This window comes from Euleptes europaea, chromosome 19 (assembly GCF_029931775.1).
Source record: "Euleptes europaea isolate rEulEur1 chromosome 19, rEulEur1.hap1, whole genome shotgun sequence".
NCBI classification, from domain to species: Eukaryota; Metazoa; Chordata; class Lepidosauria; order Squamata; family Sphaerodactylidae; genus Euleptes; species Euleptes europaea.
The window spans coordinates 15,301,296-15,323,763 of NC_079330.1; the positions used below are offsets into that span (position 1 = coordinate 15,301,296).

The 22,468-nt window shown below is 47.8% G+C and overlaps 1 protein-coding gene across 1 annotated transcript; it reads right to left on the reverse strand.

Moving 5' to 3' along the window:
* Nucleotides 1–114: 114 nt before the first annotated feature.
* Nucleotides 115–10,092, reverse strand: LOC130491776 (taste receptor type 1 member 2-like). Its single transcript, XM_056865566.1, has 6 exons — nt 9,917–10,092; nt 8,368–8,647; nt 5,970–6,941; nt 4,858–5,064; nt 2,074–2,194; nt 115–1,055 (listed from the first exon to the last, which is right to left on the reverse strand). Exons 1-6 carry the CDS (start codon nt 10,090–10,092, stop codon nt 115–117), a joined length of 2,697 nt encoding a protein of 898 aa, XP_056721544.1.
* Between the last annotated feature and the right edge of the window lie 12,376 nt (nt 10,093–22,468).

The window sequence follows — 22,468 nt, forward strand, 5'->3', positions numbered from 1 at the left end:
TCCAGTTCACCAGATTAGCGTCCGCCGCTCGTGTGGAGGAGTGGGGGCTCAAACCCGGTGCTCCAGATCAGACTCCACCGCTCCAAACCACCGCTCCTAACCACGACACCACGCTTACTTGGCAGAGTTGCGGGTGGTGGTCGTGTAGGCCTGGATGCAGGTCTGGAAGTGAGCGACGGTGTTGGCTTGCGGCTTGAAGAGGATGATGTAGCATTTCGGGAGGAAGAAGGTGCACAGGATGGCGTAGACGCTGGTCTGAACGGTGAACATCTGCAGGGCAGCGATCTGCTTCCCTTTCCCTTCCGTGGTGGTGTAAATGAGCATAAAGCAGCCCCAGGCCATGAGAAAAACCAGCATGCTGACCGTCTGGAGGCGGGCTTCGCTGTAGTTCTTGGGCAGGTTCCGCCCCCAAAAGGCAAACACGAAGCAGGCCCCGCACAGCAGCGTAATGTAGGTCAGCACAGCCCCCAGCCCGAGGGAATGGCCCTCGGAGCACCGGAGGAAGGTCTCCTTCTTGCTGACCACGTCGGCTTGCAAAGACGGCGGGGAAAAGAAGAGCCAGAGGAAACAAACCACAGCCTGCACCCCGCTGCTGATGGCCACGAAGAAGAAGGTCCCCCGGTACTTGAGCCAATACTTGTGGATCATGGGCAACTTGCAAGCCATCTTGAAGATGAAGATGATCTGGAAGGAGCGGACCAAGAGGCAGGAGACGCACAAGGTGAAGCTGATGGCGAAGGCGGGCTGCCGGACCAGGCAGGTGAGCGGGGTGGGCCTGCCCACAAAGAGGCTGGTGGTGGCACAGCACGCCAGCAGCGAGCCCAGCATGACGAACGCCAGCTTGCCTCCCGCTGCTTTGACCACGGGGGTTTGCCAGTGGACGGCGAAGACCAGCAGGCAGCCGCAGAGCAGGAGGAAATCGGCGATGGTCAGAGTTAGCAAGGCGGCGATCGTGGTGTCATTCATGTCGAGGAAAGTAAGGGTGGGGGGAAAGCACCGGTCGCTTTTCTTTGGCGACCAGGTGCCCTGCGGGCAAGGGATGCAGACATCCAGATCTGGAAGGGAGAGGGAAGAGGCGAATTAGCTGAGAGCTGTGATTCTCCAGAATTGGCCCATAGAGGCTCACCACAGTGTTTCCTGGCACCTGCTTGCCGCTTCTCCAAAATTGTGAACTAGTCTTGTCTTCCCTCCAGCTCTCTGGAGCAGGAGCTCCTTCACTTGAACCCACGAGCGTCCATTCAGAAACAGATGCCACTGTTATAGGAGACTGTTCACCTTGGAAACCCCCAGAATTTTGTGACGGGCCCCAGTACCCTGTGGCAGCCGTTTTATGGCTGGCTGCCTCTATGGTTGGCTGTCTCTCCCCTAGCAGCCATGTATCAGGGGTGCCTGCTCTCAAAATCCATAAGTGCCCTAAGGCAAATTGTCCAGCCCACCAGTTAAGATTTGCCTCCTTTAGAGCAGCGGTTGCCCACCTTTTTCCACTCGCGTACCCCTTGGCAGCCTATTTCCATAAATTGTACCGCTCGTTTTACCAAAATATTTGTAATTAATATATAGGGCTGCCAACCTCCAGGTACTAGCTGGAGATCTCCTGCTATTGCAACTGATCTCCAGCCGATAGAGATCACCTGGAGAAAAGGGCCGCTTTGGCCATTGGACTCTATGGCATTGAAGTCCCTCCCCAAACCCTGCCCTCCTCAGGCTCGCCCCCCCCCCAAATCTCCCACTGGTGGCTAAGAGGGACCTGGCAACCCTCAATGAGTGTCATATTTTTCCTTCCTGAGTAGGGTTGCCAACTGCCAGGTAGTAGCTGGAGATCTCCTGCTATTACAACTGATCTCCAGCCGATAGAGATCAGCTCACCTGGAGAAAATGGCCGCTTTAGCAATTGGACTCTATGGCATTGAAGTCCCTCCCTTCCCCAAACCCTGCCCTCCTCAGGCTCCGCCCCAAAAACCTCCCACCGGTAGCAAAGAGGGACCTGGCAACCCTATTCCTGAATGAATCCCCTGTAGTCCTGCACAGATGTAAACACAGAAGACTCTTCAGCTGCACAGTCTTTGTTCTTACATGTTTTATTTGGGTAGGTCCCCTCCAGGCAGTCTTCGCAGCGGCACGAGCATTCGTCCAAAGTTTGCTTGCTCCGGATCTGGCCTTCTTCACACACTGTGATGCAAATCGACTGTGGAACCTGGAGAGGAAGCATTTGGGGGAAGTAGAGACATTTGTTGGGAAAATACGACGCTGGAGAGGATGCACTGCTGGTTGATAAGAGTACCTGTTGCCTTGATGTACAGCCGACTAATTTCTTAACATGAAGCTCCGATCCAATGAGCAGTGCTTGTTAGGGGACACCTTTTTAAAATCACAGAGGTTCAGCCTTTGCTGCTTAGCCACAAATGTGGGGGTTGTGCTCCAGACACAACATTTTCAGCCAATCCTTTCCATGTTTACCTGGAAGCAAGTTCCATCACGGACTTAGGAAAGAACTGCACTTCCCATCCAGGCCTAGGGTTGCCAACCTCCAGGTAGTAGCTGGAGATCTCCTGCTATTACAACTGATCTCCAGCTAGGGTTACCAACCTCCAGGTAATAGCAGATCTCCTGCTATTACAACTGATCTCCAGCCGATAGAGATCAGCTCACCTGGCAAAAATGGCCGCTTTGGCAATTGGACTCTATGGCATTGAAGTCCCTCCCCTCTCCAAACCCCGCCCTCCTCAGGCTCCGCCCCCTTAACATCCCGCCGATGACGAAGAGGGACCTGGCAACCCTATCTCCAGCCAATAGAGATCAGTTCACGTGGAGAAAAGGGCCACTTTGGCAATTGGACACTATGGCATTGAAGTCCCTCCCCTCACCAAACCCCGCCTTCGTCAGGCTCCTTCCCAAAAACCTCCCGCCGGTTGCGAAGAGGGACCTGGCAACCCTATCCAGGCCTGAAGCCACAAATTCGGTGACGAGAGTCATTATATAGCAAAGGGCTCCACCACCACCACATTTAAATAAAAAATGCACGACAGGACTAGCCACATCTACAATTTAGGCTTCTGCAAGCTCAGGGCAATCCTTAGATTTGCAACACAAACCCAATGGGTTAAAAATGCTGTCTATGCATACACAGATATGGGGTAGGGTTGCCAACCTCCAGGTACTAGCTGGAGGTCTCCTGTTATTACAACTGATCTCCAGCTGATAGAGATCAGTTCCCCTGGAGAAGATGGCCACTTTGGCAACTGGACTCCATGGCATTGAAGTGCCTCCCCTCCCCAAAAACTGCCCTCCTCAGGCTCCACCCCCAAAACTTCCCGCAGGTGGCAAAGAGGGACCTGGCAACCTTAATACTGGGGTGGGGGGGAGAAACAGAATTCAAGTGGCACAAAATGACAGCCTAGAATGATATAGCCGTGTTGGTCACCAACAAAATGAAGGGGCAGGAGAAACAGAGAATGCAGGGCGTGTTGGATTCAGTCCTTGGCATCCTCAGCTGAAAGTAGGGTTGCCAACTCCGGGTTGAGAAATACCTGGAGACTTTAGGGATGGAGCCTGAAGAGGGCAGGGTTTGGGGAGGGACTTCCATGGGGCATAAGGGCACAGAATCTACCTTCCAAAGCAGCTGTTTTCTCCGGGTGAACTGATCTCTGTCGCCTGGAGATCAGTCTCAACAGCGGGAGCTCTCCAGCCACCATCTAGAGCAGGGGTGTCAAACACAAAGCCCAAAGGCCGGATCTGACCCCTTGAGAGCTCTTATCAGGCCCGCGAGCTGGTCGAGGCGGCCACTCCCAGCCCCCCACTCTCAATCTGGGCTGGCGAGGCATGGCCCGGCCCGACCAAGTGACATTTATGTCATATTCGGCCCTCGTAACAATCAAGTCTGACACCCCTGATCTAGAGGATGGCAATCCTAGCTGAAATGGTCACAGGCAATGAGGCTGGCCAAGCTCTCTGCCTGGGAACGGAAAACCACTGCTAGTTGAAACCAGGCACTACTAGTTAAGATCCTCTTTGCAAGCCCTGCTCTCTGTGCTCCTGCTGGCGGAGATGAGGTAGGTGATGACCAGAGACAGGACTTTTCCAGTGGTGGCACCTCATTTCTGGAATGCCCCCCACCCTTGAGAGTCACCTCGCACCTACTTTCCTTTCCTTCAGGTGCTTAGCCAAAACATTTATCTTTACTCTGGCTTTTAACAGAGGGCTTCCATCTTGGGGGGGGGGGGGTTGTTTCATGGTCTGCTATGAGCCTGAAGACTTTTGTAAATATCATTTTAGACTTCTTTGTTTGTTTTGTGATGCTTTTATGCCCTGACTTGTTTTTATTGACCTGTTTTTATTGGCTTTACTTGTTCTTATTTACTTGGTGTTTTAGCTGTGAGCTACCTTGAACAGACTCTAGAGAGGTGGCATACTCGTTTTCTAAATGAACGAATGAATGAATGAATGACAAGAGTTTCTGTCTAGACATTAGGAAAATTTTCTAACAGTTAGAGCGGTTCTTCAGTAGAACAGGCTTCCTCGGGAGGTGGTGGGCTCTCCTTCCCTGGAGATTTTTAAGAGGAGGTTAGAAGGCCATCTGTCAGCATTCCTGATTCTATGACCTTAAGCAGATGATGAGAGGGAGGGCATCTTGGCCATCTTCTGGGCATGAAGTAGGGGTCACTGGGGGTGTGGGGGGAGGTGGTTGTGAATTTCCTGAATTGTGCAGGGGGTTGGACCAGATGACCCTGGTGGTCCCTTCCAACTCTATGATTCTATGGCATGACTCTGCCCAGAGCAGCTTCCGATATTCAAGGAGGACGCAAGGTTCGTTCCTGCTTTGGCACGATTACCCTTTTGAGACGTTTGTGTGGTTTTTACCTGGCCATCTGGCGTTGCCCAGCTAATTTGGCTGCTAGCAATGTCCAGGTCGTCATAACTAAAACTGCCAATCGTCTTGGGAGCAAGTGTGCCATTTGTCCAGGCCCAGGTAAGCACGTCATAGCCGAGGAAAAGATCTCCTTGTGAGCTGAATTTGATGGTGTAGTTCTGCAGAGGGAAGTTCACCTGGTACAACAATTCATAAAGCTGCAAAAAGAGGGGTGGGGGGAAGGAGATCTGATTTGGCTCCTGAAAACAGTGGACAAAATGGGAGGGGGAGGACAACAATACTAAACTATTGAAAGGAGGAACCCTGTGAAAAGTTGGCATAACCAACAGCAGTGGTTCCCAAATTTTTCAGTCCGCCGCCCCCTTGGTTCCCTAAAGTCAACCCCAGTGCCCCCTACCCCATCCTATAAAAAGCATTATTCAAAACAGGGGTTTGCATGACTCACTAAAGAAGATAATAACAATACAATTTCAAAACAGTAACAATTAATTGCACATCTATTCAAAATCCAATTAAAACTTTTTAGTTGAAATGTATTCAACAAAACTGATTAACTTGATCCAGTGGTACCAGCTCTTCAAAGTCTGGTAAAAAAATTCTGATAGTTTCCACCAAATTAGCCAGCATGGTGCCATAACTTGGGTCTATTGTAACACAGTTGAAGGGGCCCACCTCTAGTGCCCCCCTGCTGCCCTCTTGCCTCTTAGTGCCCTAGGTAATCCCACCCACCCCAGGGGGTGGTACTGCCCACTTTGGGAACCACTGACCTACAGCATTAATCTTGCTTTACAGAAACTACCCAAAGTTCCTCACTCACTTGAGAATCTTTGCCTTCAAAGATGTTGCCTGCATTGTGCCATAGGCGAGGAGTTGTTCTATTTAACTTGAAGTTAAGGAGAAACTGCTTCCACATGGATACTTTGCTCCACCTTGGTTTCCATACTGGAGCATTTTTTTTATAGCATCCACATGATGCCATCCACTAATTCTCCACTTACCAGGTTTTCCTTCGCTTTGCTCTGATGTTTCTCAGATCACCCTCACTATGTTTTTATTAAAGGAACATGGTTCAAGCAAGATGGCACACTATCTTATTACATACCTGCAAAGGTTCGAACTCCTCGTCTGCTTGACACGCTCCCGTATCACACCTGAGGCGCATATGAAGAGCCTCAGCTACAGCATAGATGGCAGCGTAAGAGTAGAAGGACCAGTGCCATATGGAAGACTTTAAAATGTTATTTAGATCATGGGATGGCAAGTGACACTCGTCACATGATTGGCCGCAACTTTCCATTCCAGCCAGTTTTTTGGGCCCAGACAGCAACTGGCTGCTTCCGTTACTCAATGTGCTGCAGCGTACAGCATTCTCGACAAAGCGTGTGAACTGAAATAACTTAATGGGTTTGATGGTCAGGCCAAGGATGGTGCCTGTTTTCCCGATATCCGGTATCGAGGCGATGAAATCAGATAAGACCCATGTCTCCGGCGCGATCCAGACTTTGCCAATCACATTCAGCTCAATGACTGTCATGAAGAATTGATAGACAGCATCTTCTTCCCCAAAAACGATAGTGACGTTGGTTTTTGCTTTCACAGTGTTCCGCACAATCCTCTGGAGTTGGATCTTCGAAATCTCATCATACCCCGTCATTACCCCTTGGTAGGAAATGCAGATATTCCTGGCCGAGGCTTCGGCCACCAATGTCTGGATCGCTTTCTGGCTGGATTTCGTGCCACTGCCCACAGCAGAAACCCACTTCCAGTCAAAGGCTTGTATCAGAGAAAGGATCCCGTAGATCTGGTGGTTCTCATTGGGCACCATGCGGAACAGTAGCGGGAAAAGATTCTGGTCAGTGAACCGCTGATCTTTGGCACTGTAGCTGATCTGGATGCACAGACGGGAGAGGAACACCCACCTCCCCCATATTAGTGTAGGATATCCATATTTTAAATTAAGTAAGAAGTACATGCTCAGTTTGTTAGTTGCCATCTGCAGGAACGAGACGGTGTGGATGACGGCAACATACACAAAATCGAGGTGACAGTCACACAAAATCGTGCAGGAATCTTGCTAACCGAGCAACAAGTTGCAAGAACACAAAACATTATATGTCCGGAGGTGTCCCCTACATACAAAACCTCACTAACCCCCTTCATCGGCGGGCTTTTATGCTCGCCAGATTTAACATCTTTCCCTCAGCAGTTCTCTCCGGGAGATTCCACAATATCCCGTTTAGAGACAGATTATGTAAATTTTGCCACCTCGAACCCGACTCTATAACTCACATCTTACTGATTTGCCCTCTTTTCTCTGGTTTAAGAAATCGCTTCATAGATCCAATCATCATGAATCTCCCTGGCCCAGCGAATAGGACTACCCAACTATTACTAGAGGATAAGTCCCCCAACTCTACAGAAGCAGTTGCCGAATATTTGGCAAAAAAAATAGCTACTTTTTTTTTAATTTTTAAAAATTTTTTTAATACTGACAAGTAATAGCTGTGCCAATTGATTGTGTTCCTTGGTGCCTATAGTGGAACTCTACTATTGTATTATATTGAACTTGATGATTATTGTACTATTTTAACATGCTCTTTTTATGCCATTAAAGGTTTTTGACTTTGAACACAAAACATAAGAGTCCATCATAAAAGACTGTCAGAGGTCGCCTCGCTCTCCCCCTGTGTTTCCCTACATTTTGTCCGTGTTTTCAAATTTGAGATAAAACATGTCTCTGAAAACACGGGCAAAATGCGGGGAAATGCAGGGGGAGAGCGAGGCGACCTCTGATAGTTGTAAACAGCATGCATAATCAAAACAAAGACCTGAAGTCATCAGAGGGTGACCACGAGGAAAACAGCCATGTATAAAAGTCCTTAGATGTGCAACGGTACCACCCACTGGTGCGTGTGTTAAGTACCGTCAAGTCGCTTCCGACTCATGGCGACCTTATGAATCAAAGTCCTCCAAAATGTCCTATCTTTGACAGCCTTGCTCAGATCTTGCAAATTGAAGGCTGTGGCTTCCTTTATTGAGTCAATCCATCTCTTGTTGGGTCTTCCTCTTTTCCTGCTGCCCTCAACTTCTCCTAGCATGACTGTCTTTTCCAGTGACTCTTGTCTTCTCATAATGTGACCAAAATACGATAGCCTCAGTTTAGTCACTTTAGCTTCTAGGGTCAGTTCAGGCTTGATTTGATCTATAACCCACTTATTTGGGTTGTTTTTTTTTTGCAGTCCACGATATCCGTAACACTCTCCTCCAACACCACATTTCAAAGGAATGCCAGTCCCACTGGTAGGAATTGTTATATAAAACATTATCCCAAGAGCAACTGGGGCAACGACTTTGGTTACTATATACTGAGTGGCACAATTAGCTTAATCACTTTTTCTGCTCACACAGGGATTGCCCTATAAAACTTGGAAGCTCAAGTAAATTTTTAAAGAAAGCAACACAAAGAAAAACAGAAGCACGAGATCACTTTGGCAACTCACCTGCGGAAGATGGTAAAAAGTGAGGATCCGGGAGGTCAGGAGCGTCATGTCGGCCTCATCAGGTCCCACGACAGCGACCACTTTGTTAGAGGAACCTCCTTGTACACTGAGCAGATGATCCTGTGGGAGCTGCAGAGCGGCTTGCAAATAAATATTCTCGTGGCAGGTATCCCACACATGGTACCCCAAGGTGATATTGGGGAGCATGCTGGAGGAATTGTTGATTTCTTCCACCGCCAACCGCATTGCTTGGAACTGGCTAAAGCCCCATGAATTTAAGCTGTGGAAAAGACACACAGGGCAAAATGCAGGCAAAGAAAACAGAATATAAAGGATTGAAAACATGCCTTCGTTACATGCGTAAGCAGAGTTAACCCACTGATTCCAACATAGGATTGTGGTGTGAGTGTGTGGAAACAGAGAGACAGCTCCTGAGGAATCATCATCATATGAGGTCTGAAGGTGGAAGGTTGCCTCCCTCTTTCCCTCCTTGAGATCCAGCGTGGGGTAGTGGTTAAGAGCGGCGGAGAACCTAGTTTGTTTCCCCATACCTACACATGAAGCCAGCTGGCTGACCTTGGGCTAGTCACAGTTCCCTCAGAACTCTCTCAGCTCCACCTACCTCACAAGGTGTCTGTTGTGGGGAGAGGAAGGTGATTATAAGCTGCTTTGCTACTCCTTAAAGGAGAGAAAATCTGGGTATAAAAACCAGTTCTTATTCTTCTCATTCTCCTCCTCCTCCCTCACCTGTGCAGTAATACTCAGACTTTTGCTTGACTGGTCCATCAGAATTAGCAGACAAGTGACCCTCCAATCCCCCAAGTCCAATCCAACCTGTAAATGGGCAAAATCAACAACTTCCCATATATGTGCCTTCTCTGTTATGGCCCCCACCTTATGGGATGGCCTGCCCAAGGAGGTCAAGAAGGCTCCAACACTCTGGCTTTCTGCAAACTATGCAAAACGGAATTAGTCAATAGAGTTTTTCTGTGCAGGTAATAAGGTTGCTCTGCACAAAATGGTTCACTTGGATAAAGGATTCGGACCTGTGGTCTGTACTTCTGTTAAAAAAAATATTTTTGCCGTCAAGTCACAGCTGACTTATGGTGACCCCATAGGGATTTCAAGGCAAGAGACGTTCAGAGGTGGTTTGCCATTGCCTGCCTCTGAGTCACATCCCTGGTATTCCTTGGAGGTCTCCCATCCACATACTTGGCAGGGTCAAGACTATTGTAAAATTATACACTACTGTAAATAGGATCCTATTATATGTAAATAGGATCCTGTTATATCATTTTGCATCCTTTAATTGTCATGTTAATACTTATGCTTCCCTTCGGTTCTGTTTTTAGATTTCTGGCGGGTTCCAGATTTCTACACTCCAAATCCTATTGCATTGTCTGTTGGATGTACCATCCTGTCGATCATGTCAACTTCTTCTGCACAATCAATCCGCCTTGAGTCCCAGTGAGAAAGGTGGACTATAAAGAACGTAAATGAATAAATAACACCCGTAGCCTCTCACCCTGGAATATAAGGGCTCACTCACCCTGTACATGAGGGCAGTCCGGGTTCAAGGGTCCCCCTTTGCCACGTGCTGTTGTAATGAACTGGAAACAGGCCGCCAATAATAAAGTCGCCAGGCAGATGGAAAAGAGATTTGCAAGGGAGATAGGCGCCACCATGACCCACAAGGAGGACAGCCGTCAAAAGCCACACGGTCATGATCCTCTGGGTCCAAAGATAAGCGACGCAGTTGCAGGGCGATGGTCTCGCCGTCCCTTTGGTGGAGCCGGAGGTGGGATATGCACCGGACGATACGGCACTCTGTCTTAACCTCTGTCGGTTTGCCCTGTCTCTGAGTACTGCTAAAGGGCAGCTTTGTGCATTATGGAGGAAGCCGATTTGTTTGGCTAGGGGGAAGAGCCCGTGTTTTCCATGAATCTGCACCTGCTTTGCGTAATGGAGTCAGCTAGTTGCATGAGGAACCAGCTCAGCCGACCAAGGGAAGCCGATTCAGAGGGAGGCAGGAAAACAGCTCTGTTTTGTTTAGAAACTGCAAGGACTACAGAAACCTAATGACAAACACAGGGGCTCTTTGGCTACCAGAGCAGTAGCTTTCTTGTGGAACGAAGGAAGGCCAATTGCTATGCTCTTTGGTTTCAGATCCACAATGCAGTAGAAATAGGGTTGCCAACCTCCAGGTGGAACCTGGAGATCTCCCACTATTACAATGGCTCTCCAGATGACAGAGATCAGTTTCCCTGGAGAAAATGTGTGTGTGTGGGTGAACTCTATGGCATTATCCCTTGCTGAGGTCCCTCTTATCCCCAAACCCCACCCTCCCCAGGCTCCACCTCCAAAATCTCCAGATACTTCCCATCCCGGAACTGGCAACCCTAAGTAGAAAATTTTATGATGCACCTTCAATAGACACAGACATCATATGGCCATATACTGGCAGGATTTCTGTGCCTTTTTACACCTGCTTTTCACATTTCTGGTTCTCCCCATCACGGCTGCATAGGCGGAGAGGGACAGATGGCAGCCCTGCATGACAGACTGGTGGTAGAAAGTGCTGTCATAAGAACATAAGAAAGGCCATGCTGGATCAGACCGAGGCCCATCAAGTCCAGCAGTCTGTTCACCCAGTGGCCAACCAGGTGCCTCTAGGAAGCCACAAACAAGACGACTACAGCAGCACCATCCTGCCTGTGTTCCACAGCTTTTAATATAATAGGCATGCTCCTCTGATACTGTAGAGAATAGGTATGCATCATGACTAGTATCCATTTTAAGTATTAGCCATGAATACCCCTTTCCTCCATGAATATGTCCACTCCCCTCTTAAAGCCCTCCAAGTTGCTGTTGAATTATGGCAGGGGTGTCCAATCTTTTGGCTTCCCTGAGCCACATTGGAAGAAGAGGAATTGTCTTTAGCCGCTCATAAAATACACTAACACAAACGATAGCTGATTCATAATGTTTTAAGTAAGTTTATGATTTTGTGTTGGGCCGCATTCATAGCCGTCCTGAGCCGCATGCAGCCCAGGGGCCGCAGTTTGGCAATGCTTATGGCTATGCTACTGGTTTTTCAAGGCAAGAGACAAACAGGTAGTTTGTCACTGCCTGCCTCTGCGTAGCAACCCTGGACTTCCTTGGTGGTCTCCCATCCAAATACAAACCAGAACCAACCCTATTTAAATTCCATCCAGGTCAGGGTGTCCGAAAGATTATGTTAGATTTATTTATTTAGAATATTTACATGCCCATCTTTCTCCTGAAATAGTCAGGACCCCAAACAGTTAGCAACAGAACTGTCCGATTTCCTAAAATTGTGTTAAAAATCACATGATTGAAAACAATAAGTAAAATACATTGAAACGCCATTAAAATCACCATTCTGAAAACGCAGACAGGAAAATATTCCCTTTGGCTCAGGAACAGACAGCTCCCAAATCTCAGCGGAATAGTTCTATTTTACAGCCACACCGCAAAGCCAGGAAAGTAGAAGTCTCCTGACCTCTTCCGCGAGCCGGTTCCATAGAAGTGGGGCAGCCACTGAAAAAGCCCAAGACAAGGTAACTGTGGAACACACCCTAGACTAGGGGGGGGTGCAGGCAGTAGACCCTTTGAAGATAGGTTCTTACAGCAAATGAAGGGAACGAAAACACCCAACCTGAGAAAGCCATAAAATAACCTAATGCTTATGGCTTGGGCAGTTATTCGGTCTTATTAGACAGTAGAGATGATAGACTGACAGAGACGGTGAGGACCAAATGGAGAAGAGGAGAATGATATAAGCAGCTCTGAATCCCCCATAGGGGGAAAGGCGGGGTATAAACAAACAGACAGACAGACAGATAGATAGATAGATGGATAGACAGACAGACAGACAGAACTTCTTCTCACAGAAAGAACACAAAAAACCCCAAAAAATATACAGCTATTTAATGCAGTTTTTAAAAATTGGCCAGAGACTTTTGTGTATGCAACAATAACAGCCCATTCCTGAGAATTGGGCCGAAAGTCAATAGGAGGCGGCGTAACCTCGCCGCCAGCGTAAGTACATGTAATCTCGTGTTTACATGTACTTCCTTGCGGTGAGGCCAGTCCGCGGTACTGCGCCTCCCCCCTCCGCCGGCGCAGCCTCTCTGTGGCGCCAGCAACGGCGTGGAGAGGCCATGCCAGCACAGAGGGGCAGGCTGGGGGTGGGCCGGGGGGAGAAGCCAGCGGCTAGTCGGCTCCCTTTCCCCTTTGGCCACTTGCACCGGCGGCCAGAAAAACGTTGCTGCACCTGCTATTTTCAATGGGGCGAAAAGCAAAACGGCTTTTTTTGTTTGTTTAACGGCGTCGGGGAAACGGCTTAGGAAGAGGCACCGCTGCGCCTCTTCCCCGCCCCCCCAGCTCAGGAATGGGCTGTAAGAGGGCTTGCATTTCAAGAGCTTTTAATTTTTTTAAGATTTATTTTCGACTACTGAATGTGCAGAATTGATGGGGCAGTTAAAATTTGCATTCTCAGGGCCCATTTCGGTGAATCTCGTTTGACAGCGGTAACTTTTCCAACCAATTTTATGCTTTTGAAGTGACGTACAGTATACCTCGAACAGAAATTGGAAAGGTGGGATAAGCATTTTCAAAATAAAGGCCCCCAAAGTAAATATTTACAAATGTATACAAGCAGAGCCCAGGTGGAGTCAAAGAGGCCGTTCTAATGTTCACAGTTGGTGCTTTGCATAGTCCCTGGCAATCGTGCCAGGATTGGACAGCCTTTTCCACTATCACATTTGCAAAGCAGTGCCCGATCCGTTGGCAGCGGCCTCTGTAATTATACGGTTCACCGACTGCAATTGTGCAGGTGCATCAGATCACACTTCCGAAGACTGCTGGTGTGGTGGTTACTGCCTGGTGTACTCCAGGTTCATTTTCTTGCCCTCCAGCTGCGGGATGATGCTGTTGAGTGTTTTTTCCCCATGAGTGTTTTTTTCCCTTGAGCAAGTAAAAAGAGAGCAAGTAAAAGTACACAAGGTTTTTCTAGACGGAGGCAAAGGTGCGTCAGATTTGTTTGTGGCACACAGGTCACTTCCGTCATGTCAAGATCATAGCACAGTATATTTGCGTTGTGGAGTTTTGGATTTTCTGGTATAGAACAGATATGGAATGATGTGCTATTATGCCAAGATACAGAAGTGATTGATGTCAATCAGTTCTTCACACCATTTTCCCAATACGAAAGGAGCTGCTATTTGCATAGTTGAACACATGAACACGTGAAGCTGCCTTATACTGAATCAGACCCTGGGTCCATCGAAATCAGTATTGTTTACTCAGACCGGCAGCGGCTCTCCAGGGTCTCAGGCTGAGGTCTTTCACATCACCTACTTGCCTAGTCCCTTGAACTGGAGATGCCAGGGATTGAAACTGGGACCTTCTGCATGCAAAGCAGATGCTCTACCACTGAGCCATGGCCCCTCCCCGATTTGAGGAAACACACAGGTACTGCTATGGACGTGTGTATGTAAAGAGCCGTCAAGTCGCAGCCGACTTATAGCAACCCAGTAGGGTTTCCAAGGGAAGAGACTAACAGAGGTGGTTTGTCACTGCCTTCCTCCGCATAGCGACCCTGGACCCTGGTGGTCTCCCATCCCAGTACTAACCAACCCTGCTTAGCTTCTGAGATCTGTTGACAGCTGGCTAGCCTAGGCCATCCAGGCCAGGGCACTGCTATGGATACCTCTATGTTTGCGCTAAAGGCCAAATCCGTTTCTGGGAAAAGGCTTTTAAAAAGCCTGTGTGGTTTTTTAAGCCACAGTGGCCGCTCTGTTCATAAAACAGGACACCCTTCTAAACTTCAACAGACTAAGCGGGGTGTAACTCTGCGTAGGATTGCACTGCTGCCGCTGTTGGGGAAAGCCTTTTTCAATTAAGACATGAGAGCTTCCATGTAAAGGTTCAGAGCTTGTGTCTACACGAGGGACTTTTCTGGCTTTAAAAAAAAAATGGTTGCTGCTTCTCCCCACCTCCAAAACGACAGTGCTCTAAGCTCTGCTTTTCTTCCCCAAGATTGCCCTGGACCAGAAAGAATGGTTCAGGCTCACCATTCATCTCACGCTTCTGTAATCCTGAAAAAAATCCCCCTTTGCCCTGCCAGGGAACTATAACAGGGCTTCAGATAATTTAAGGAAGACTTCTTTTACTCAAGGAGGGGGCCCATTATAAACCGCTGCAGGAGAAGTAGTCATTTTTATTTAGTTCCTATGTTACTGATGCTAACAATCTGTAGGCAATCACAGACACAGATTAGAGGAATCTCTGCTAATTGTGAGTAGATCTTAATTTTGGGGGGGATTAATAAATTTCGATAAAGCCCCGCCTGGAAACAGGGCAGCCCCTGCTTGTGAAGAAGGCTGACTGTAACCCTGCCTCCACCTTGAGCAAGGTGTTGGGGTTGAAAGGTGGGCAGCTGATGCCTATTCTTGTGGGGTTAAGAACCCATCCCGAACTGTTTGGTAAGCAATGTGGTTTTCCGGTGCCCTATCTAGTACCGTCGAGATTTCCTGAACAAGATAAGAAAATGATATAAAAGATACAAGAAGAAGACAGCTAAACATATACAGCCAGGAAGCCTGCTTTGCATAAGACACATCTTGCAAATGGTGGGGCATTTCCGCCTGGAAGGGGCAGGTTTCATCGGCAGGGCATACTCTTGGCATGGCGGGAACAGAAACTCTGATGAATCTCAGCTAGCAGAGCTAGCCAACAATAGAATCGTAGAGCTGGAAGGGGCCATACAGGCCATCTAGTCCAACCCCTGTTCAATGCAGGATCAGCCCAGAGCATCCCTGACAAGTGTTTGTCCAGCCGCTGCTTAAAGACTACCAGTGAGGGGGAGCTCACCACCTCCCTAGGTAGCTGATTCCACTGTTGAACAAATCTTACTGTAAAAAGTTTTTTCCTAATATCCAGCCAGTACCTTTCCACTCACAATTTAAATCCATTATTATGAGTCTTATCCTCTGTTGCCAACAGAAACAGTTCCCTGCCCTCCTCTGAGAGCCCTTCAAATACTTCAAGAGAGCAACCACGTCCCCCCTGATTTTCCTCTTCTCCAGACTAAACATTACCAAGTCCCTCAGCCTTTCCCCGTCAGGCTTGGTCGCCAGGCCCCTGATCGTCCTCGTCGCTCTCCTCTGCACCCACTCCATCCTGTCCACATCCTTTTTGAATGGCGCTTCCCACCTTGGCAGTCACAGCAGCTAGACAGCCTGACAGTATAAGACTGTTTTGCAGGACCCCCGATGTGAAAGGAGGCCAGGATCGGTACCCCGGTGCCCAAGGAGAAGGGGTTTCAGCTTTCCCGCCTGTGCCAATTTCCCATCCTGAAATAGCTCCAGGGGATGATATTTGGAGAAACCCATGTGTCTCCTGGGAAACATATGTGTTTCTCCAACAGGCCCAGTAGCCTCAGTCTAGGAAAGTGGTGTGGCAGAGGGAAGGTTGAAGTCCCTTCTTCATACACACCTTAGCCTTGACTCCGGGTCCTAATTGGGCACTGGACACTCAGGAAAACCCATTCTTGAGGGGCTGTGGCTCAGTGGTAGAGCCTCTGCTTGGCATGCAGAAGGTCCCAGGTTCAATCCCCGGCATCTCCAGCTAAAGGGACTAGGCAAGTAGGTGATGTGAAAGACCCTGGAGAGCCGCTGCTGGTCAGAGTAGACAATTTTGATGGACCCAGGGTCTGATTCAGTATAAGGCAGCTTCATGTGTTCGTGTGTTCACACATGATGTTACGCCTGGACACAAGTTGGGGACCACAGAAGCGGGTTTGAAGGGAAGGGAATGAGACTGCTGCAGATTTCAATGTACAGTTGCCAACTCTGTGTTGGGAAATTTCTGAGGATTTGTGGGTGTAGCCTGGGGAGTGAGGTTTAGGGATGGGAGGCAGCTCCGCGAGGCATAATGCCATTGAGACCACTCTCCAAAGCAGCCATTTTCTCCAGAAGAACTGATGTCTGTTGTCTGGAGATCTGTTATCGTTTTGGGAGACCTCCTGGAGGTTGGCAAATCTATTCCAACCACCTCACACCAAATTCTTAGGCTGTTGATGGGTTGAGTGGCAATGAAAATAGGAATCAGCAGATGTAGAGCAACAGTCAGCCATGAATGTGGGAACATTACATCTTTTTGTTCACTGCATCAAATTGCATGAAATCAGAAAGGGGAAATTGTGGGAGGGGGGCTTCAGGAACCAGAGAGAGAAAGAGAGAGTATGTGCATGGGTGCAGGGTATGCATGGGTGTGCAGGGTAGGGTTGCCAACCTCCAGGTGGTGGCTGGAGATTTCCCGCTATTACAACTGATCTCCAGGCGACAGAGAAAATGGCTGCTCTGGCAATTGGACTCTATGGCATGGAAGTTCCTCCCCTCTCCCAACCCTGCCCTCCTCAGGCTCCACCCCCACCCCAAATCTCCAGGTATTTCCCAACCGGGAGCTGGCAACTTTAGTTGCCAGGGTGGTGTAGTGATTAAGAGGGGTGATTTGGAGTGGTGAACTCTAATCTGGAGAACTGGGTTTGATTCCCCACTCCTCCACATGAGCAGCGGACGCTAATCTGGTGAATCAGGTTGGTTTCCCCACTCCTACACATGATGCCAGCTGGGTGACCATGGGCTAGTCACAGCTCTCTTAGAGCTCTCTTAGCCCCACCTACCTCACAGGGTGTCTGTTGTGGGGAGGGGAAGGGAAGGTGATTGTAAGCCGGTTCAATTCTTCCTTAAGTGGTAGAGAAAGTCGGCATATAAAAATCAACTCTTCTTCTAGCGCAGGGAAATCTTAAATTAGGGGCACAAACAATCTAAAGCTTCATGTACATTTGAGAAATAAATTGTTATTCCTTATTTTGCAAGTGCTTCTACAACAAAAATACAATCTCAACTGCATTTGCAATAAGGATGTTTCATTTCTTCTCACCTTAGCTTATCATTGCTTGCTGTAGGTGGAAAAAAGAACTCTTGCCCACCTGAAATTGCTGGGATTTGATGTCGTTACGCCACCATGTGGTACTCAGCCAGCACTACCTTGCCGTAAGAGTATCAAGGGCCTCCCTCCGTTCCAGTTCGAAAGACAGCTTGGATTTTTTTCTGCAGCCTTTTCTAGTCTAGAACCAGAAGGAAGTTGCAGTTTGCTGGATGTATGGGTGCAGAGAACAATGACTGCATTAAAAAAAAAAAACTAAGCTCAAGTATCTGGAGTTCTCAGGAATGAACATGACCAGTCTCCAGTCCTCTCAAATTAAGATTACAAATCTTAATTCAGTGGGTCTGGACGTTTCCCTAATAAAGTGGAATCTGCACTAAAGATTTGTGCGGCAGACTCTAATCTGATGAACCAGGTTGGTTTCCCCTCTCCTCCACATGAAGCCTGCTGGGTGACCTTGGGCTAGTCACAGTTCTCTCCAAACTCTCTCAGCCTCACCTACCTCACAAGGTGCCTGTTGTGGGAGGGGGGGAGGTGTTTGTAATCCACTTTGAGACTCCTTAAAGATAAAGAAAAAGCAGGGTATAAAAACCAACTCTTCTTCTTGCACATTTCCCATTCCATTTCTGTTAAGGAAAGGTGCTAGAGGCAAAAACTGGAAATCTAGAGAGGGAATGACATAATTCTAAGGGGGTGTTGCCCCCCACATGTCCTCTGTAGCTAGAGGCCCAGGGAGTCGGTAGGCAGTTAGGGTTAGAGTGTGCAGGGGGGTACACACGGACATTTGTATATGAGGAGAGAGAAATACACAAGATGTAATTGGACTTGCTTGCTCCAGAGAAGCAGAAGCAGAAAACCTAATTTGGCTTGCTGTTTATGTTATCTCACAAACTCACTCCAGCCGTCTGCATCCTTTATATCCCCACCTTTCATTCATCATGAATCGTACACAGAGGCACACCACAGTCCCCGGCAGTCTCCTGTCCAGGCACTGAGCAGACACTGGACCTGGTCTGCTTCAGCAAGGCTATTGTGTCCCATGACTTCAGTCCCTATCCTGGGTGGCTTAGGTGGGAGGAGAAAACTGAAGGCGTTTAAAAATAGTTTATCAAGATGCTGCTTTCAAAATGCAGGCTTCCTTCATCCTAGCAAGTCACACACCTGATGGGAAACATCAAATCATAAAAAAAAATGCAAAAGATCCTGAACGGAAGTTCGATCCGCAGGTGCAAGCAAAACCAACTTCAGTTTAATTCCCCCCCCAATTCCTTGCTTTCCCCCCTTTTATTGATGATAAAATGACCAACTGAAAGGTCCAAAATCAGATCCCACTGTATTCCTATCAAATACTAAATGTCAGATCCAGAGATCCAAGGTTCACATTGTCCGAGAACATCTATCAAAATTTAAACTACAAGTTGGAGCTCGCAAACATACAGGATCCTAGCCACGGTCTGCATTTCCTGCCTCCTGAACAAAACTGGTAGCCCAAGCCAGGGCAGGGCTAACTGCCAGGCCCAGAAAGTGGGTAATTACAGAGGTTAGAGCGTCGTTTAAGAGCACTCCTCGCCGACAGTGAAGGTGGGACCGGATGGCCGTCATTAGCAGCTTGCGGTTCAGGTTTGGCAAAAGGAGAAGCTGGATGATTAAGGGAACAGCAGCTTGGGTTTTGCATGGAGACACCTAGCCCAGGAACTCTCTCCATAACTGCTAAGGACTCGGGCATAGCTGACGCACGGAAGGCTGCTAGGAAGCGTCTCCGTTTAAATGACTGGGGCATTAAGTGCCCCAAAGGATTCTGTCCAGGATTCCCACGGGAGACTGAGAGGAACCATAATCGGTCCATTTCACAAAAACACGGACTCACATTTGACTGAAGAAAGTTCCTTTGAAAAGGGACAGACACCGGACTTCCCTTTTCGCGACTTTAACTAGTGCTGGAATTGATCGCTATTAATGTTTTCGCTGGTTTATTGTGTGTAACATCCACCGGATGTCAGTGGTGTTTTCCTTGTTCGTTAATTCATGCCTTGAGATCTGGTTATTCCTTAGGAGTGTGATATGTTATTAGAAGTGAATGCATTTGTATATATGTTATATGTATAATATATTTAACATCTGAGTCCTTAAGAGTCTTTATGATAGTACTATAAGGGATTGATTAGGAGGGAAGGCAGCATGGTACAGCCCGATCTTGTCAGATCTCAGAAGCTAAGCAGGGTCAGCCCTGGTTAGTATTTGGATGGGAGGCCACCAAGGAACACGAGGGTTGCTATGCAGAGGAAGGCACTGGCAAACCACCTCTTTTAGTCTCTTGCCATGAAAACCCCATAAGGGGTCGCCATAAGTCGGCTGCGACTTGACGGCGACTTACGGCACACACACACATAAGGGAATGATACATTATTTGCATAGAATTCAGTTTGGCCACAATGCTGTTGTTATTTTTGCATTGCCAAGGTTAGCAACCAAGATTAAGTTAATTCATGCCACTGTATTCCCTATTATTATGTATGGGTGTGAAAGCTGGACATTGAAGAAAGCTGATAGGAAGAAAGTAGATTCTTTTGAAATGTGGGGTGGGAGGAGAGTGTTACGGATACCGTGGATGGCAAAAAAAAAAAAAAAATCAGCGGGTTAGAGATAAAATCAAGCCTGAACTGACCCTAGAAGCTAAAATGGCAAAACTGAGGCTATCGTATTTTGGTCGCATTATGAGAAGACAAGAGTCACTGGAGAGGACAATTATGATAGGAAAAGTTCAGGGCAGCAGGAAAAGAGGAAGACCCAAAAAGAGATGGATGGACTCAATAAAGGAAGCCACAGCCCTCAGTTTGCAAGATCTGAGCAAGGCTGTCAAAGATAGGACATTTTGGAGGACTTTCATTCATGACGGCACTTAACACACACACACAAGGTTAGCACGAATTTTTTGTTTTTGATTACCTATTTGCTTTGGCAGCAAAGAAAATCCAGGCCAGGCTGGTCCAACATAGCAACGTTGAATAGAACTGAGACATGAACACATTTTGTGATGGGAAGTGGGATTTACTAACTATAACTGTGAACACTGTTTGCGCAGCCGTTCCAAGTTTGGCCTTGAGACCTAATTATTTCATAGTTCGAATTTCAAATACCTGTATTGGCATAGTACAATCTGCAGTTATTTCATAGTAAGTCTGCAGCGGCATTGCTGTTAATTTAATGTTAGGATATTCCAAGATAACTTCAAATGTTAGAATGTTCTTTAAAAATCTAGAGCCAGCGTGGTGGAGTGGTTAAGAGGGGTGTTTTGGAGCAGTGGACTCTGATCTGGAGAACCAGGTTTGATTCCCCACTCCTCCACATGAGCCGCGGACTTTAATCTGGTGAACCGGGTTGGTTTCCCCACTCCTACACACAAAGCCAGCTGGGTGACTTGGGGCTAGTCACACTCTCTCAGCCCCACCTACCTCACAGGGTGTCTTTTGTGGGGGGGGGGTTGTGGTAAGCCGGTTTAATTCTCCCTTATGTGGTAGAGAAAGTCGGCATATAAAAACCAACTCTTCTCCTTCATGTCATTCCCCAATATTTTGATAAGTTCTGGTGGGTTAGAGAGATTTGTTTATTGAGTTTTAACCTGTTACCAAAATGTAACTTTTATCAATTATTGTTATATGGATTTTTATCAGTGTTTGTAACAGCCGTTGGCCAAACACAATAAACTTTTAACCTGAAACCTGAACTTATAACTGTTAAATACAGGCATGCTCCCAACATGTAATTTGGGAGATAGGGGGTTATCGAGCCATAAAACAATTATGTGTTAGTGGAAATTGGCATGTGGGCAGGGGTTAGACAAGGCTTAAATTACTCTGCAGGACGGATGGAAGAAAACACTTTTTGGTTTTGTCCAGAAAAGGTCAGCTGCTGAATGCCTGGCTATATATTTTTACAGGCTTAGTGAAATGTTGAAGTGGATGGATGGATGGATGGATGGATAGATGGATAGGATAGGATAATTTGCGGCCCTTGGCCAGATAAAACAAGATACATAAGAGATTAGAGTGTTAGGCTGGGATCTGGGAGACCCAGGTTTGAATCTCCACTCTGACACAGAACGTGGTCTCTAGCTGACCATGGGCGAGTCACTCTCTCGGTCTTACCTACCGCAGAGCCTGGTCATCGTAAGGAAGAAATTGAGGAGGGAAGAATGATATAAGCCACTCTGGGTCCCCATCAGGGACAAACAAAGACAGCACATGTGACTGCAGGCAAATTGACATCTGGCTACCATTTTGAACATCTGCAAGGCACCGCCTACTGAATGGGGAGGGGCTGTGGCTCAGTTGAAGAGCCTCTGCTTTGCATGCAGAAGGTCCCAAGTCCAATGCCCGGCTTCTCCAGTTAAAAGGATCCGTAGGACGGTGATGTGAAAGGCATGAGCCCCTGGAGAGCCGCTGCCAGTCTGAGTAGACAATACTAACTTTGATGGACTTACGGTCTGATTCAGCTTAAGGCAGCTTTATGTGTGTTCAAATGGCCAGGGTGGGCATGTATCCATCCAGTAATGTGTGGTCATGTTCATTTACTACTGTGCACTGAGGCAGACATGCACTACCAGACCTCCTGAGGAGAATCATCTTCTTCCTCGCCATCTTCCTGGCACTGCCAAGCTCAGCCCTCTGTGCTCTCTAAAGATCTGACTTTGTAATCAAAGAGCTCCCTTGCGCAAGCGAGATGGGATGCCTTGTCAAGTCACGTTGCATACCAAAGGACGAGCAGAAGGAATCTCCGCCCATCAGCGCCTGTGGGCCTCCAACAGCTGAAAAGCAGGAGACAGGCGCAGAGATCCAGATTGCTGTGGCATCGACGTGGGCGGGCTGGCCAGAACATCAGCTGTTTCAGGAACTCGCGGGAGAGGCTTTGATACGTTGCCAAGACCTGGTGCCTTAGGAGAGACAAGCCCAGCCTTTCCCACCGGAATGAACCGCAATAGTCCCTTTGCAGAATCCTCTTCTTAAGTGTCAGGCACCGTGTGGGTGGCTGGCTGGATCCCAGAACCACTGAAATCCTTTGTTCCTTCTACCATAATTCTAGAATTTTAGAGTAAAAAGTAAAGGTCCCCTGTGCAAGCACCGGGTCA